Source organism: Littorina saxatilis, linkage group LG15 (assembly GCF_037325665.1).
Source record: "Littorina saxatilis isolate snail1 linkage group LG15, US_GU_Lsax_2.0, whole genome shotgun sequence".
NCBI classification, from domain to species: domain Eukaryota; kingdom Metazoa; phylum Mollusca; class Gastropoda; order Littorinimorpha; family Littorinidae; genus Littorina; species Littorina saxatilis.
In genome coordinates this window covers 3979845-3999364 of record NC_090259.1, presented here as the reverse complement: position 1 = coordinate 3999364, position 19520 = coordinate 3979845, and the positions used below count along the sequence as shown (strand labels likewise).

Here is a 19520-nt window from a genome sequence, read left to right as displayed (position 1 = left end):
AAAATAAAACATTAAAACGTTCATAATAAACAATAGTAAACAAGAATTAAAAAAAAATAAAAAATAAAGAAATAGACCGCCCATGCCGGGAATCGAACTTGGATTTAAAAAAAAAAAAACATTTATTTATTTTACACAATTAAAAAATTATTAGAGTAAAATAAAACATTAAAACGTTCATAATAAACAATAGTAAACAAGAATTAAAAAAAAAATAGAACGCCCATGCCGGGAATCGAACCCGGATCATTTTGGCCATAGACTCTCTCGTGCTCTCTGTCTCTCTTTCACCGAGACCAAACCCTGCATTGTAATTTCTTTGCCGAGACCATTTCCTCACCCGTTGTCTGGCTTGCAAATCATGCTTTTCTCGTCACTGCGTGACGTGTTTGCCGCTCAAGTCTCCCCTTTAGTTCAGGCTGTTCGCAAAGCGACCAGCCTCCCACCGCAAAAACTCCCACCGTTAAGAGTGGCTTTTGTGTTTTTTGGGGCATTTAGGTCCCAGGTAACATTATGAAGTTTTAATACGATCAATCGGACCTATTATCAAGTTAGTGTATCAACTTTTGAACGAACTGCGCCCAGTAGTTTCCCAGCAATAAGCTGTTAAGTCGAGACGAACAGACAGATAGACAGACAGACAGACATATAAAAAACGCTCGCGCTGGACCCGAGTACTCTTCAGACATTCACCCACACACACACACACACACACACACACACACACACACACACACACACACACTCACACACTCTCTCTCTCTCCCTCACTCCCTCCCTCTCTCTCTTTCTTTCTTACACACACACACACACACACACACACAAACACACACACACACACACACACACACACAAACAGTAACACTAACACATGTGCACAAAATGAATCGAACCCGGATCATTTTGGCCATAGACTCTCTCGTGCTCTCTGTCTCTCTTTCACCGAGACCAAACCCTGCATTGTAATTTCTTTGCCGAGACCATTTCCTCACCCGTTGTCTGGCTTGCACTGAAATCATGCTTTTCTCGTCACTGCGTGACGTGTTCGCCGCCCAAGTCTGCCCTTTAGTTCAGGCTGTTCGCAAAGCGACCAGCCTCCCACCGCAAAAACTCCCACCGTTAAGAGTGGCTTTTGTGTTTTTTGGGGCATTTAGGTCCCAGGTAACATTATGAAGTTTTAATACGATCAATCGGACCTATTATCAAGTAAGTGTATCAACTTTTGAACGAACTGCGCCCAGTAGTTTCCCAGCAATAAGCTGTTAAGTCGAGACGAACAGACAGACACACAATTAAAGTCTGCAGGACCCTAGTACTGCGTACTCGGGTATAAAGTTGACTACATCTCCTGAGTTAGTGGAGCACACTACTAATCAACATCTTAGTAACCACCCGTAACCATGACACTCTAAGCAGGTTCCGTGTTTCATTGGTTAAACCTAAGACAAGAGGAAGGGGAGGGAAAGAGTGGGTGGGGGGGAGGAGGGGAGTAAAAGACTAAAACATTCGAGCCCAGCTGGCAGCGTCTATCATCTACCCGTATCAAAGAAATTCACACCCTCTTGAAAACCCCTACTACATGCCGCTAGCCGGGGAATACAGAGACAGACAGGCCTCCATATTACATAACAACACCTGCAGGTTCCCGGTGCCTGTCCCCTTATCCAAGGTGGAGCGTGTCCATCTTGCAACAGCTGCAAGCGGTTATCGGTCTGGCAAGCCCCTTTATCTCTTTAAGGTAAGCCGACACCAGCTGTTGTTGGTGAGTCACAACTAATCAATGATAGACTACAAAAAATACAATATATGACACGGATGTAATTGAGACTTGATGAAAATGTCTGTTTATAGTGTCGGACACAGATGGGCAACAGCTTGCCTCGTCACAACTTTTACATCCAGGGACTGCCGATTTAAGTGCACACAGATCTAAACCGATATAATCAGGATATTATTGATCTGTTCTTGCAACAACAACAAAACAGTCTCATTTACAAGCCATAACTAACAGCAGCTGGTAAACAACTGGATCAAATTTCCGTTGCCATGACTGCGAAATTCACATGACAGTGAAAAACAAGAAAAGCAAATGCTTACACAACTCTCCTGTTGTCATTTCCCATTACAGTGGAACCCCTCTTTTAAGACCCTCCCCCAGAATAAGACCTACTCTCTCCCCTTCAAGATCCTCCCCACCCGATAGAAGACTCCCTCCCTTCTTACCCCCCTCTCCCAACCATCCCAACCAATCAAACTTAGGTCAAGTCGGGAGATTATCAAACCCTAGAAGTGTGCAAAGTATCAAAGCTCTAGATTCAACAACAACCGACATAACCTCAACAGTAAGTTTTTATAAAACGAACATGACCCCGCTGTGATTCCAAATTTGACGAGGGTCAACCAAACTGTGGGTCACTTCGTGAGATCATCAAATCCTCAAAGTGTGCAAAGTTTTAAAGGTCTAGCTTGAAAAACATCTGGGATAACCTCAATGTTAATTTTTTTGCCAGGTGGAAGGGCGGCCGGGCACGGATGAATACTTCGACTCACAAATTACTCAGGTGAGTCAAAAAGCGGTATTATGTCTCGCTCTGTGTGGATAACAATCAGAAAATCAAGGACAAGGGAGGCTTTTCTGAGCATAAAATTGCAGTGAGAGAGAGAGACAGACAGACAGACAAAGAGACAAAGAGGCAGAGAGAGAGAGAGAGAGAGATAAGGCAACAAAAAAAAATAGGTGTGGTTACGGTAACATAGCCAAAAACAAGTCGCGTCAGGCGAAAATACAATATTTAGTCAAGTAGCTGTCGAACTCACAGAATGAAACTGAACGCAACGCAACGCAGCAAGCCCGTATACTCGTTGCATCGTCACTCCACCGCCCGTGGCAAAGGCAGTGCCCGTGGAATTGACAAGAAGAGCGGGGTATTCGTTGCGCTGAGAAGGATAGCACGCTTTTCTGTACCTCTCTTCGTTTTAACTTTCTGAGCGTGTTTTTAATCCAAACATATCATATCTATATATTTCTGGAATCAGGAACCGACAAGGAATAAGATGAAAGTGTTTTTAAATTGATTTCGAAAAAAAAATTTTGATAATAATTTGTATATATTTAATTTTCAGAGCTTGTTTTTAATCCGAATATAACATATTTATATGTTTTTGGAATCAGCAAATGATGGAAAATAAGATAAACGTAAATTTGGATCGTTTTATAAATTTTTATTTTTTTTTTACAATTTTCAGATTGTTAATGACCAAAGTCATTAATTAATTTTTAAGCCACCAAGCTGAAATGCAATACCGAAGTCCGGGCTTTGTCGAAGATTACTTGACCAAAATTTCAACCAATTTGGTTGAAAAATGAGGGCGTGACAGTGCCGCCTCAACTTTCACGAAAAGCCGGATATGACGTCATGAAAGACATTTATCAAAAAAATGAAAAAAACTTTCGGGGATTTCATACCCAGAAACTCTCATGTCAAATTTCATAAAGATCGGTCCAGTAGTTTAGTCTGAATCGCTCTACACACACACACACACACACACACACGCACAGACAGACAGACAGACAGACATACACCACGACCCTCGTCTCGATTCCCCCTCGATGTTAAAATATTTAATCAAAACTTGACTAAATATAAAAATAGGGTAGGTAGGTAGGCAATCACTTTTTTTTTTTTTAACTTTTTTTTCTAATGTGTACAAATTAAACCTACTTGACAGGGAAATAAGTGTGCGACACGGGCGCTTTCGCTTTCGTTGCGTTTTTTGCACTCGTTTTTTGTTTGTATTTGGTTTTTTTTTGACAAATGCAATAAAAAGTTATAGGATCGGCCCCTAAAAATAGGGTAGGTCGGGTTACCGTAACCACACCTTTTTTTTTTTTTTAGGCCTAAAGAGACACACACAGGCAGACAAAGACTGACACAGAGAGAGAGAGAGAGAGAGAGAGAGAGAGAGAGAGAGAGAGAGAGAGAGAGAGAGAGAGAGAGAGAGAGACAGACAGACAGACAGACAGACAGACAGACAGACAGGGCAGACAAAAAGACAGGCAGGGACTGACAGAGAGAAAGAGACAGACAGACAGACAGACAGACAAAGAGACAGGCAGAAAGAGACTGACAGAGCTAGAGAGAGACAGAGAGAGAGACAGACAGACAGACAGACAGACAGACAAAGAGACAGGCAGACAGAGACTGACAGAGCTAGAGAGAAACAGAAAGAGAGACAGACAGACAGACAAAGAGAAAGGCAGACAGAGACTGATGGAGAGACAGACAGAGAGAGAGACAGGCAGACAGACAAAGAGACAGGCAGACAGACAAAGAGACAGGCAGACAGACAAAGAGACAGGCAGACAGACAAAGAGACAGGCAGACAGAGACTGACAGAGAGAGAGACTGACAGAGAGAGAGAGAGAGACAGACAGACAAAGAGACAGGCAGACAGAGACTGACAGAGAGAGAGAGAGAGAGAGAGAGAGAAAGAGACAAGCAGAGAGAGAGAGAGAGAGAGAGAGAGAGAGAGAGAGAGAGAGAGAGAACGAGAGCGAGAGCAGAGGAGAGAGAGAGAGAGAGGGGGGAGAGAAACAACAAGTCGCGTAAGGCGAAATTACTACATTTAGTCAAGCTGTGGAACTCACAGAATGAAACTGAACGTAGTCCGCCGCTAGTGCAAAAGCAGTAAAAGTGACGAGCCTGTTTGGCGCGGTAGCGATTGCGCCGCAGTGCTTCATAGCACGCTTTACTGTACCTCTCTTCGTTTTAAATTTCTGAGCGTGTTTTTAATCCAAACATATCATATCTATATGTTTTTGGAATCAGGAACCGACAAGGAATAAGATGAAATAGTTTTTAAAACGATTTCGGAAATTTAATTTTGATCATAAGTTTTATATTTTTAATTTTCAGAGCTTGTTTTTAATCCAAATATAACATATGTATATGTTTTTAGAATCAAAAAATGAAGCAGAATAAGATGAAATTGGTTTTGGATCGTTTAATAAAAAAATAATTTTAATTACAAGTTTCCGATTTTTAATGACCAAACTCACTCATTAGTTTTAAGCCACCAAGCTGAAATGCAATACCAAACCCCGGGCTTCGTCGAAGATTGCTTTGCCAAAATTTCAATCAATTTGATTGAAAAATGAGGGTGTGACAGTGCCGCCTCAACTTTTACAAAAAGCCGGATATGACGTCATCAAAGGTATTTATCGAAAAAAAGAAAAAAACGTCCGGGGATATCATACCCAGGAACTCTCATGTCAAATTTCATAAAGATCGGTCCAGTAGTTTAGTCTGAATCGCTCTACACACACAGACAGACAGACAGACACACATACACCACGACCCTCCTCTCGATTCCCCCCTCTATGTTAAAACATTTAGTCAAAACTTGACCAAATGTAAAACAAGTCCCGTAAGGCGAAAATACAATATTTAGTCAAGTAGCTGTCGAACTCACAGAATGAAACTGAACGCAATGCCATTTTTCAGCAAGACCGTATACTCGTAGCATCGTCAGTCCACCGCTCATGGCAAAGGCAGTGAAATTGACAAGAAGAGCGGGGTAGTAGTTGCGCTAAGAAGGATAGCACGCTTTTCTGTACCTCTCTTTGTTTTAACTTTCTGAGCGTGTTTTTAATCCAAACATATCATATCTATATGTTTTTGGAATCAGGAACCGACAAGGAATAAGATGAAAGTGTTTTTAAATTGATTTGGACAATTTAATTTTGATAATAATTTTTATATATTTAATTTTCAGAGCTTGTTTTTAATCCGAATATAACATATTTATATGTTTTTGGAATCAGCAAATGATGGAGAATAAGATAAACGTAAATTTGGATCGTTTTATAAATGTTTATTTTTTTTACAATTTTCAGATTTTTAATGACCAAAGTCATTAATTAATTTTTAAGCCACCAAGCTGAAATGCAATACCGAAGTCCGGGCTTCGTCGAAGATTACTTGACCAAAATTTCAACCAATTTGGTTGAAAAATGAGGGTGTGACAGTGCCGCCTCAACTTTCACGAAAAGCCAAATATGACGTCATCAAAGACATTTATCAAAAAAATGAAAAAAACTTTCGGGGATTTCATACCCAGGAACTCTCATGTCAAATTTCATAAAGATCGGTCCAGTAGTTTAGTCTGAATCGCTCTACACACACACACAGACACACACACACACACGCACGCACATACTGTCATACACCACGACCCTCGTTTCGATTCCCCCTCGATGTTAAAATATTTAGTCAAAACTTGACTAAATATAAAAAGGACGAGAAAAATTCCACATTAAAAAGCGCTAAAAGTAGTCTTACTCAAGCAGGCCACTGACACTCACCGAGTTAGATTACAAAAATGTGTTCGACACGTGCGTGTGTTACTTTTTTTTTTATCATAAAGGATTCTGAATTGTTGGCGTGTTCTCAGTAAAGAGACCTGCATTGTGAAAATCATAATAATATTATACTACATGGTGTATCTTCCTTCGTGAGATTATCACATACAGCCTTCTCTTAGATTTTTGTCGGGTGGATTTAAGGAGTACCCACATTTAAGTGGCTGTTGCGTGACCTCTGTAGGCTTTGAATAATTATTTAAGTCTGTGAAGACAAAGTGGTGCAATGTATTGTTCGCCAAGTGTTTATGCCAAGAGAACCATCATAATACAGACCAGAGGTAAACACACCCTCTCTGCACGTCACAAGACCTCTCTGTTATTTGATACATTCTCCATTTGAGTGTGACTAATCCTTCTCCATACATTACCATAGCGTTGTGACATTTCAATGGGGCACACCTGCATATACACTCACAGCAGGTTGAAGTTGAGGACGGCGTCAATTAATCTGTCTGCCAAAATAAACTCCCAACAACTCCGCCTGATGACCAAAATGTGCACAGAGCCATGACGACACTGTATTCCTTGCACGTAATGACATCCTTCTTGCCGCTTTAATTCAGTTAGGTGACGCGGAGAACCGGTTTAGTGTGAATGACAATGGGAGGCAGAGGGATGTGTCAGAGTTATAGAGAGAAAAAAACATCGCACCTTATTTTCCTGACATTATTGTACATAATGTACCATCAAGTCCGATATAAAAACAATTCAATATTTGCACACAAGCAGTGCATGGATGGAGCCTACCATTATCCAGACATAATGTTTACACACACACGTACACTAATGTGCACAAACATATACATGCACACGCAAACACACACAGACACAGACACAGAAATTGGTTGAGAGTAGACCAACAAGGAAAATAAAACTGTGGAGGAAGTCAGCATGTGAAACGTTATTGCGTCAATCTGTCTGCCAAAAAAACACTTGACGTTAACCAAAGGGCAAAGACCTTTGCACGTCCCGATATTAATCCGCTGCATGTAATTTGATCCAGCGGTAAAGCTTAAAGGCAAACAAGTCGAGGGCTGTGTGTCGGTCACTGGTGTGCACGGTAGTGAATAGAGTGAATTAATTTGTTCCTTGGCATAAGAAAATGTATGAGTAAATCGCCAGGATAAACACTTTACTGTCTTCACATTGTTCCGCCTTTGAATGACTCATGTTGTATGCATTTAAAGCGCTCAAGTCCCTTTGTTTCCTGGATCATAAAATAGCGCTCTGCCTCATTTGTTTAAGAATGTCAATGGCTTTGTTGTTGTAACTTCTTCTTCTTCTTCTTCTTGGTTTAAACAAGTTTATTCAGTAAATTCCATTGGTACTATTACCGCATACATGAAATAAGGAACATGGAGCACAACAAGCTAAGCTTATGAGCGTACTCTTAAAAGCAAATGAAATTTGGCGGACGATTTTAATATAACAAATTTGAAATAATGTCAAAATAATAATGGTAAATTATGGTAGACAAACATGTAACAATAAAAGTGAAAAGGCAAAACCAACAAAAAACAACAAACAAAAAAACCAATGCTAAACTAACAACAGTACTCACACGCGCTCGCACACTCACTCGCACACACACGCATACAATGACTTCCACATGGTTGAAAATAGAATACTACCAGAACAAAGAAATGTAAACAGTACTGCACATGGTGGATGAGATAAATGCATTCATTATTCAAAACGTTTGCTTAATAAGATAAACCTGAATAACTGGTCAAATATCAATGCATTTTCGCTGTCTGACTTGTCTCTATTGCCATACAGAAAATCATCAGCGGTTAGCAAATCATAGTTGGGCAGTGTTGACAAGGTGACTTCACGTATTTGAAGAGATAAGGGGCAATGAAAAATATAGTGCTCCGCATTTTCAACAGGATAACCACAAGTGCATGACGGGTCGGGAATTAAATGTCTGTCAAATAGATCACTATTTAGATTGCTGATCCTCAATCTCAGTCTGCAATGGATAATTTCTGATTTTCGATCAGATGTGTATAGATACGAGGGAACAACAGAATCATCAGAACTAATACGTTTTTTAAATAACCCAATAGAATCAAGTTGTTTTACAGTATCTGGAAGCTCATTCCACAGGGAAGTCGAAGACAGAAAAAATGACTTTTTATACAATTCAGTTCGAGAGTGGGGAGTCTGTCTGTCAAGTGGTCTTCGTCTATGGTAAGGGTTCACAGAAGCAACGAGAGGAGGCAGACGTTCTAGTAAGTATGGTGGCACGCGTGCATTAACTAATTTGAAATACAAAATCAATTTGTGTCTTTTTCGCCTCTCCTTCAGTGTTGTAAATCCTGATTCATCGTACAATTTTTGGTGACTCGTGCCACGAACTGCACCTATAATGGTTCTTATGGCATCAAGATGCAAGTTTTCTAATAAAGTAGCTAATCTGTCAGAACAGTTATCCCAAATGACGTCAGAAAAATCAAAATGGGGAATAATAAAAGATTTATACATAAGTTCAAGTGCCTTTCGGCTAAGGCGATACTTATAGGACCGAAAACATGAGAGAAGAACACGTACTTTAGATATAATTGACTGAACATGTGATTCCCATTTGCAGTCGCTCTGAATCAGTACACCAAGATGTTTGTGAACGTGGTTTTCTCTCAGAACTGTTCCATCAAATACAAGAGGAAGGGTTTCAGGCATTCTATTTCCAGAAAAGGTCATCAAATCTGTTTTTAAATTATTGAAATTAACTTTCCATTTTTCCGCCCAGTGTGCAATTTTGGCTAAGTCTGCATTTAAGATCTGTGTCCGCGTGTTTGCATCATTTAGAGATAAATACAAACTGGTATCATCAGCAAAAAGTTTAATGACAGATTCGATATTAATGACAATATCGTTAATGTACACAAGGAACAACAAGGGCCCCAGAACAGAACCTTGGGGAACACCTGAACAAACACGTCCGTATGTCGATTTCCTGCCTTGGATAACAACGGCTTGTAACCTGCCTGTCAAATAATCTTCAAACCATTTTAATAAAACACCTCTTATGCCTATAGCATATAATTTATGCAACAAACCCTTGTGCCACACTCTGTCGAAGGCTTTTGATATATCACAGAAAACAGCCTGAGTCGTCAACTGCTTATCTAAGGATTGACAAAAATCGTCATACATACTCAACAACTGAAAGCTAGTTGAATCACCAGGAATAAACCCTGACTGAGAAACCGTTAATAAATCATTCTCTGTGAGATATCGAAAAACATGGGCTTGAACACATTTTTCCAATACTTTTCCAATGCAACTGAGTAATGAGATCGGACGATAGTTACTGCAGTGTTCTTTTTCACCTTTCTTATAAATGGGATTCACATGAGCTACTTTCCAAATTTTCGGAAACTTTCCCTCAGCCAACGATCTCTGGAAAAGGGTTGCAAGCGGATTTGAAATAATACAAGCAGCAAGTTTAAGAAGTTTATTGTGAACCAAATCAGGACCTACTGCTTTCCTAACATCGAGGTTGTTTAGAACAGCGTACACCATTTCGGTAGTTATCACGAGAGGACTAATGGAGATGGGCTCTTCTTCAACTGGTGGAACGTCATCATCATGACCTTGTATATGCGACTGTCGTAGAAATGCTTCATTAAAAATCTCGGCTTTGTCCTCTGCAGAGTAATACACAATTCCATTGCTTTCAATCGGCGGAATCTCATTTGTACTCATTCCTTTCTTTTTCAAAAAAGAGTTGACTACCTTCCACCAGTCTTTATTGCCAAAATTATGAGGTGACAATATTCTATTTTCTAGTTCCCTAATGTGCTCTTCTTTCCTTTTTCTTATAACATCAGTCAAATTATTTCTCAACCGTCGGAAAAGAGACCAGCACCATACAGTATCCAGACGTTTGGCTAATGCGTGAATATATTGCTTTTTCCTAATCAACTTTTTGATTTCCTCGGTGATCCATACAGCATCGTGTCCGTTCATTGTCACTACCTTTACAGGCATACATTCTTTAGCTATCATCATTAACTTATCGGAAAACATTTCAGCGGCGTCATCAATGGATTCTAAATTGACTATATTATTCCAATCTACACTTTCCATATCTTGCAACAACTTGTCAACATCGATTTTGGAATAATTATATAGTGTTCGTTTGAATGAACCACCCGACGGTAAGTCATAATTCAAATATACAAAAGGACACGAGTGGTCACTGCATACAGGTGGTAGAACACCAACTCTTTTTACCAAGTTAGGACACGGAGTTAATACCAGATCAATTATAGTTGACGAGGTATCGGTTATTCGAGTGGGTTCTGATATCAACTGAGATAAACTGTTTGTGTTCATTAATTCCCGCAGATGAAACGGGGGGTTAACAGTACAATCAGCGTTGAGATCACCAAAGATAATAAACTTATGTGGGGTATTCATGGCAAGTTGAACGGAATCGTTGATAAGAAGCCAATGGTCGACGGTTGCACTCGGTGGTCTATAAAACACACCAACGAGAAGAGTATCTTGACCCAACTTAGTCTCAATCCAGATCGCTTCCAAATCAGGTATACACAAGTCGATCCTCGGTTTGCAAATCAAATTACTATTTACATAAACGGCTACGCCGCCGTGGGAATCCCCGGGAATCTTCTTCTTCTTCTTCCGTGGGCTCAAACTGTTTTTTTGCACGAGTGGAATTTTACGTGTATGACCGTTTTTTACCCCGCCATTTAGGCAGCCATACGCCGCCTTCGGAGGAGGTTGTTGTAACAATCCAGTGGGTTCAGTCAAAAGCATGAGCAAAATGGCATACAGTGAAAGAAATGCCAATTTGACTGCAGCTTGCACCAGGGAGCAGGATGTAATTCCTTTGAAGATACACTGAATGTACACACTTACTTGCGATGTTTCTGATTTCATTTCCCTTTTTCAGCTTTGAATCTTTCCACTATGCTCAACATCCCAGACTCAAGATGTGCACATACATGCGCTTTGTCGTTCAGTCATGCATGAATATCGTTACGTTTGTCTGTGGTTCATTTGTCAAGTTAAGATCAGTCACACACAAAATAAACGCAGACCATGTTATTGCATCAACCTTTACTGACAGGCAGGTCAGATACCGTTCATGTTGAGATAACAGAAAGCAATAACACAGAAAAGAACCACCCCTTTGATAATGTAGAAACCTGCATACAAAGTAAGCAAGGCCTGTTTTGACAAGTGTCTCTTCATCAGTTTGTTTGAAGCAAAAGCGTATGTTCCCTTGTCCTGGAAACATTAAACAATGCACCCCTGTTTCTGTCTGTTTTTCAAACCTTACATGCCAGAAACCCCCGCAAGTGTGGTGTGGCCTCTCCCCCAGTGTTTCGAGCAGCCCCCCCCCCCCCCCCCCATAAGTGTGGCGTGTCCTCAGGAAGTGACGGGCTTGGCGAGCGTCTCCCCCAGAGCCTCCAGCAGCTCCCGCCTGTAGTCGTCAAAGTCTCCGTCCACCTCGTTGATGGTCTGGTCCTCCACCACCCACAGCTGACAGTCCGTGTCCCGGATCAGACGCTCGTCGTGACTCACGATCAGCACACCTAGAACAACATTAACATACATCAACTGTGAACATAGTGATCACACCCGTCTGTCTCCCTGATCAGACTCACGATCTGTACACAGAGGATATCAACAGTCAAGCCCTGAACAAAATGGTTACAACACCAGTGACTTACCATCAATCTGCTGCAACATCATCGTTTTTTTATCATCAACATCACAATCATCATCGTCCTTTTATCATCAACATCACAATCATCATCTTCTCTGAACATAGTGATCACAACAGTCCGTGTCCCCAATCAGACGCTCGTCATTACTCACGATCAGCACACGTGCACACCATTCATCGCTCGTCATGACTCACGATCAGCACACGTGCACACCATTCATCGCTCGTCATGACTCACGATCAGCACACGTGCACACCATTCATCGCTTGTCATTACTCACGATCAGCACACGTGCACACCATTCATCACTCGTCATTACTCACGATCAGCACACGTGCACACCATTCATCGCTTGTCATTACTCACGATCAGCACACGTGCACACCATTCATCGCTCGTCATGACTCACGATCAGCACACGTGCACACCATTCATCGCTCGTCATGACTCACGATCAGCACACGTGCCCACCATTCATCACTCATCATTACTCACGATCAGCACACGTGCCCACCATTCATCGCTCGTCATTACTCACGATCGGATCAGCACACGTGCACACCATTCATCACTCGTCATGACTCACGATCAGCACACGTGCACACCATTCATCCCTCGTCATTACTCACGATCAGCACACGTGCACACCATTCATCGCTTGTCATTACTCACGATCAGCACACGTGCACACCATTCATCGCTCGTCATTACTCACGATCAGCACACGTGCACACCATTCATCAACATCTTCAAGTCCTCCCCATAGTGATCGAAACAAAATGACTCTCAAAATTGTGATCTCACCCGACCACAGAGTATGGCTGGCGAAATGGCAGGACGAAAAAAGAAGTAATAAAACACCTAGAAAACCCAAAAACGAAAGCAAAATGTAAACTCACCTCCAGTAAATTCTTTGATAGCATCCGCCAGGGCATCAATAGACTCAATGTCCAGGTTGTTGGTAGGCTCATCCTGTGGAGGAACACAATGTGATAAAAAAAACCCACACACAATAATAACAGTACCCTTGAAGGTGTTTCATTTTTTTATATAAGGATACACATTGCTTATCAGGCATTTTTCGGGACATATAACCCTTTCTATTATCATTACGAGTAATTGCTGATAGTTATACATCACGTTTAATGTAATGAATGTTGTTGAAAATTCTGCTTAGACTATAGACGCCCATCCTGTAACTCGGCTATTTGTTAAAGAAAGTTGGATTCACAGAGAAGGGGAGAGACAGCAAAAGAAAAAGTGAGATCAGAAAAGAGAGAAAGAAAGAGCACATTGTTCTCCAAAATAACATGGCGCACACAAACACACCTCACTGGTCCCTTTCTGCTTTTTTCAAAGACACAATTTCACACAACTGACAATTTATTCCATCTTCTACATTGAGGAGCAAGAGAAGAAGAAGAAGAAGCGGAGGAGAGGAAGAAAGTGAAGAGCTGAACGTAACGTGGAACTCACCAAAATGAGAACATCAGGGGCGCGACATGACAGCTCGGCCAGGGCGACCCTTGCCCTCTGACCCCCGGAGAGGTCACGGTTGAGGATACAGTGACCGTGGCTGGCCAGGCCGACCTTGCCCAGCATCTTACGGGCGTCCTGGTACTGCAGGTTGAACAGCCGCTGAGGACACAGACAAGGTAAAGGTTAAGATTCATATAGTCCTGTGAGGTTACCCTCATTGAAATTCGGGCTGCTTTCTCACTTGGGTTCTTTATCGTGCGCATGCATGCACACCGGAGTGTTCGGACATCGAGGAGAGTCTGCACAAGGTTGACTATGGGAATTAAATCCCTTGCCAAACTTAGGGATGGAACCCACGCCGATAGCGACAACTGGTTAAGCGAGCGCCGCTACCGACTGAGCTATTTCTCCGACAACCGTGCAACACTGCGTTAAACAAATGTGTAAACAACCACTTTCAACACACAGATCTGGCCCGAGTTTTAAACAAGATTAGAGTTTAATTTTATTCAGGCACACACCAAAGATCTATTACCTGGCTCCTTTCTGTCAAAATGATTCTTTTTTTTTTGATGAACACACATGACAGTCGTAAGTAGAGGCAACATGCAAAATGAATGCAGTGGCACCCCCCCCCCCCCCCCCCCCTTTAAAAAGACTCTCCATTTTTAGACCCTGCCGTCTGACATTTTCGGTTCCTAACCTGTGTAAATTTACCCCCATTTCAGACTTCCTCATTTTCAAGAGTTGATATTCAAATATTTTTGAAGGTCTTTAAAAAAAAAAGGGGGTGGAGGGCTTGGTGGGGGAGGGTCCACTGTATTAGGACAACACGTTCACACATAATATTGTGAATCACAACTTCCACAATGTGTCATGGGGGTACACTTCAAAACCGTGCTGGACCAGTACCTGCAGGTATTCCACCGGACTTTCCTCCAGGTTGAGCTGGTCGGCTGAGTGCTGATCGTACTTGCCCACCCTCTGCAACACACACAGCATGATTGAATCATCACTTTCTGCCTCACTATCTCAACGTTAACCTTTTTTCATGAATAAGTTGTTGTACCCACACTGAAAACTTGTGTGGAAAAAACAGCAGGAATCACTCATCAAATGATAGTACAGGCTAACCTGTCTTTCACAACAAGAAGTGGGTGATACAGACAGGTGGTTGCTTTTGAAAAGTTAATTACATAGCGGAAACATTTTGTTTGGGATCTTTTGGGGTGGTCCTAATGGGCAATTAGTCGTTTTTGAGAGGTGGTGGCCAGGGTAGGGTGGACTGTACTCAAGTTGTTGTTGTTGAGAGGTGGTGGCCAGGGTAGGGTGGACTGTACTCAAGTTGTTGTTGTTGAGAGGTGGTGGCCAGGGTAGGGTGGACTGTACTCAAGTTGTTGTTGAGAGGTGGTGGCCAGGGTAGGGTGGACTGTACTCAAGTTGTTGTTGTTGAGAGGTGGTGGCCAGGGTAGGGTGGACTGTACTCAAGTTGTTGTTGTTGAGAGGTGGTGGCCAGGGTAGGGTGGACTGTACTCAAGTTGTTGTTGAGAGGTGGTGGCCAGGGTAGGGTGGACTGTACTCAAGTTGTTGTTGTTGAGAGGTGGTGGCCAGGGTAGGGTGGACTGTACTCAAGTTGTTGTTGTTGAGAGGTGGTGGCCAGGGTAGGGTGGACTGTACTCAAGTTGTTGTTGAGAGGTGGTGGCCAGGGTAGGGTGGACTGTACTCAAGATGTTGTTGTTGAGAGGTGGTAGCCAGGGTAGGGTGGACTGTACTTCATAAGTTGTTGTTGAGAGTCCACATGAAGAGCCACGACTACAGAGAAGGTGACTACAGTCATACAACTGGGAAGATTGTGTACACAACCGTTTTAAATCATCCCCGCCATATAGGCAGCCGTATTTCATGTTTGGAGGACTACTAACAGGTCAATAAAATAGAAAATAAAAATTTTCAAACAAAAGCTGATAACGATTCAATAATATGTTCCCACGCTTTGAGGTGTATCTGATTTTTCTCCATAAGGGAGGGGAGATAATTTGTCTCCAGGTCAGATCTCATGTCTACAGTTGTACAGGCATCCATCATCAGGCATCTCAATCAATCAATCAATATGAAGCTTATCTCAATGTTGGCATCCTGCCACACATCCTGGTTCTCACTTACATGTCTCAAAACACAAAGAGTCACCTCCAGTGGGTTTTTTCTGTTTTTTTTTCTTCTTTCGTTAGAACATGAATCCTACATGATTTGTATTGCATGTATCAAGCTGAAGATAATATGCCACTGAACACTCATTAACATTACAGTGTTCTAGATGAGCGAAGGTGTAGCAAAGACCTCATGTACGCGTACGTGTAGATATTGCGTCACCCATGACTCACTTTTTTCTCCAATGTTCCAAATCATACGTTGTCTTGCTCCCACCAAGACTGCAGATCTTGGCATACGTGTGTCGTAAAAACTAGATTTGATGACGTTACCTATACACGTTCCCACACACGTGCTGAAAAGTGCCACATCTAGATCTTGCTATAGTGTGCATGAAACATGTCAGTCATCATGAACTGTCCATGTGGGTTCTGTCTCTATCTTCTTGCTATAGTGTGCATGAAACATGTCAGTCATCATGAACTGTCCATGTGGGTGCTGTCTCTATCCTAGGTTTCCAACACTTTTAATATCAAATCAAATCTGACAGGAGCGCTTGTCACCTAAAATCAGGAATTCTCCTGCAGAGCACAGTTCGTTGTTATGTGCATGTTTTATCGGAACTTGAGTAGATACAGGTGTGTCTATGAACAGTTGTCAATGAACAGTTGTCTATGAACAGTTGTCAATGAACAGTTGTCTATGAACAGAACAGTTGTCTATGAACAGTTGTCTATGAACAGTTGTCAATGAACAGTTGTCTATGAACAGTTGTCAATGGCAAGATCAAGCAGAAAACATGCAGAAAGTTTTTCACTAATCTTTCACATAGCTGCATCAATCAGGCCTCAATTTATTATCGCCCAAGATGCCATGAACTGTCATGACACTGTTTTCTTGCCTAGGGGAGGGGAGATAATCTGAATTCACGCAAGCGGTAGTGTTTTAACAGGACAGGTAAACGAGTGCTAAGAATGAACAAAAACAACAGATTAAAGTTACCGAATGATGCAAATAGAGATTGTGATGTTTGACAATGGTTTAGGAGTAAGCAATGCACTAAGTCATCTGTCTTGAGGAGTAAGCAATGCACTAAGTCATCTGTCTTGAGGAGTAAGCAATGCACTAAGTCATCTGTCTTGAGGAGTAAGCAATGCACTAAGTCATCTGTCTTGAGGAGTAAGCAATGTACTAAGTCATCTGTCTTGAGGAGTAAGCAATGTACTAAGTCATCTGTCTTGAGGAGTAAGCAATGTACTAAGTCATCTGTCTTGAGGAGTAAGCAATGTACTAAGTCATCTGTCTTGAGGAGTAAGCAATGTACTAAGTCATCTGTCTTGAGGAGTAAGCAATGTACTAAGTCATCTGTCTTGAGGAGTATAGCCCAACAGGAAGAGTACCAGTTCGTGAATCATCTTTAAGATCGACCCACACTGAGTCAGACACACTGACATTCATTCAGCACACCCTCACTGGGAATCAGACACACTGACATTCATTCAGCACACCCTCACTGGGAATCACACACAGACATTCATTCAACACACCCTCACTGGGAATCACACACACTGACATTCATTCAGCACACCCTCACTGGGAATCACACACACTGACATTCATTCAACACACCCTCACTGGGAATCACACACACTGACATTCATTCAACACACCCTCACTGGGAATCAGACACACTGACATTCATTCAACACACCCTCACTGGGAATCAGACACACTGACATTCATTCAGCACACCCTCACTGGGAATCACACACACTGACATTCATTCAGCACACCCTCACTGGGAATCAGACGCACTGACATTCATTCAACACACCCTCACTGGGAATCACACACACTGACAGTCATTCAACACACCCTCACTGGGAATCACACACACTGACATGCATTCAACACACCCTCACTGGGAATCAGACACACTGACATTCATTCAGCACACCCTCACTGGGAATCAGACACACTGACAGTCATTCAACACACCCTCACTGGGAATCACACACACTGACATTCATTCAACACACCCTCACTGGGAATCACACACACTGACATTCATTCAATACACCCTCACTGGGAATCAGACACACTGACATTCATTCAACACACCCTCACTGGGAATCACACACACTGACATTCATTCAACACACCCTCACTGGGAATCAGACACACTGACATTCATTCAGCACACCCTCACTGGGAATCAGACACACTGACATTCATTCAACACACCCTCACTGGGAATCACACACACTGACATTCATTCAACACACCCTCACTGGGAATCACACACACTGACATTCATTCAGCACACCCTCACTGGGAATCAGACACACTGACAGTCATTCAACACACCCTCACTGGGAATCACACACACTGACATTCATTCAACACACCCTCACTGGGAATCACACACACTGACATTCATTCAACACACCCTCACTGGGAATCACACACACTGACATTCATTCAGCACACCCTCACTGGGAATCACACACACTGACATTCATTCAACACACCCTCACTGGGAATCAGACACACTGACAGTCATTCAAACACACCCTCACTGGGAATCACACACACTGACATTCATTCAACACACCCTCACTGGGAATCACACACACTGACATTCATTCAGCACACCCTCACTGGGAATCAGACGCACTGACATTCATTCAACACACCCTCACTGGGAATCACACACACTGACAGTCATTCAACACACCCTCACTGGGAACCACACACACTGACATGCATTCAACACACCCTCACTGGGAATCACACACACTGACATTCTTTCAGCACACCCTCACTGGGAATCAGACACACTGACAGTCATTCAACACACCCTCACTGGGAATCAGACACACTGACATTCATTCAACACACCCTCACTGGGAATCACACACACTGACATTCATTCAACACACCCTCACTGGTAATCACACACACTGACATTCATTCAACACACCCTCACTGGGAATCAGACACACTGACATTCATTCAGCACACCCTCACTGGGAATCAGACACACTGACATTCATTCAACACACCCTCACTGGGAATCAGACACACTGACATTCATTCAACACACCCTCACTGGGAATCACACACACTGACATTCATTCAGCACACCCTCACTGGGAATCAGACACACTGACAGTCATTCAACACACCCTCTCTGGGAATCACACACACTGACATTCATTCAACACACCCTCACTGGGAATCACACACACTGACATTCATTCAACACACCCTCACTGGGAATCACACACACTGACATTCATTCAGCACACCCTCACTGGGAATCACACACACTGACATTCATTCAACACACCCTCACTGGGAATCACACACACTGACATTCATTCAACACACCCTCACTGGGAATCACACACACTGACATTCATTCAGCACACCCTCACTGGGAATCAAACACACTGACATTCATTCAACACACCCTCACTGGGAATCACACACACTGACATTCATTCAGCACACCCTCACTGGGAATCACACACACTGACATTCATTCAACACACCCTCACTGGGAATCACACACACTGACATTCATTCAACACACCCTCACTGGGAATCAGACACACTGACATTCATTCAACACACCCTCACTGGGAATCACACACACTGACATTCATTCAACACACCCTCACTGGGAATCACACACACTGACATTCATTCAACACACCCTCACTGGGAATCACACACACTGACATTCATTCAACACACCC

At 42.4% G+C, this 19520-nt stretch overlaps 1 protein-coding gene across 1 annotated transcript in view; it reads right to left on the bottom strand.

The window, feature by feature from the left end:
* Nucleotides 1–11500: 11500 nt before the first annotated feature.
* Nucleotides 11501–19520, bottom strand: part of LOC138948253 (ATP-binding cassette sub-family F member 1-like) — a 35813-nt gene continuing 27793 nt past the window's right edge. Inside the window, exons 16-19 of the mRNA XM_070319772.1 lie at nt 14521–14592; nt 13606–13767; nt 13029–13101; nt 11501–11994 (exon numbers count right to left, since the gene is read on the bottom strand). Coding sequence (XP_070175873.1) covers nt 11828–11994; nt 13029–13101; nt 13606–13767; nt 14521–14592 — 474 coding nt within the window. The 3' untranslated portion in view covers nt 11501–11827. The remainder of the gene's footprint in view (nt 11995–13028; nt 13102–13605; nt 13768–14520; nt 14593–19520) is intronic.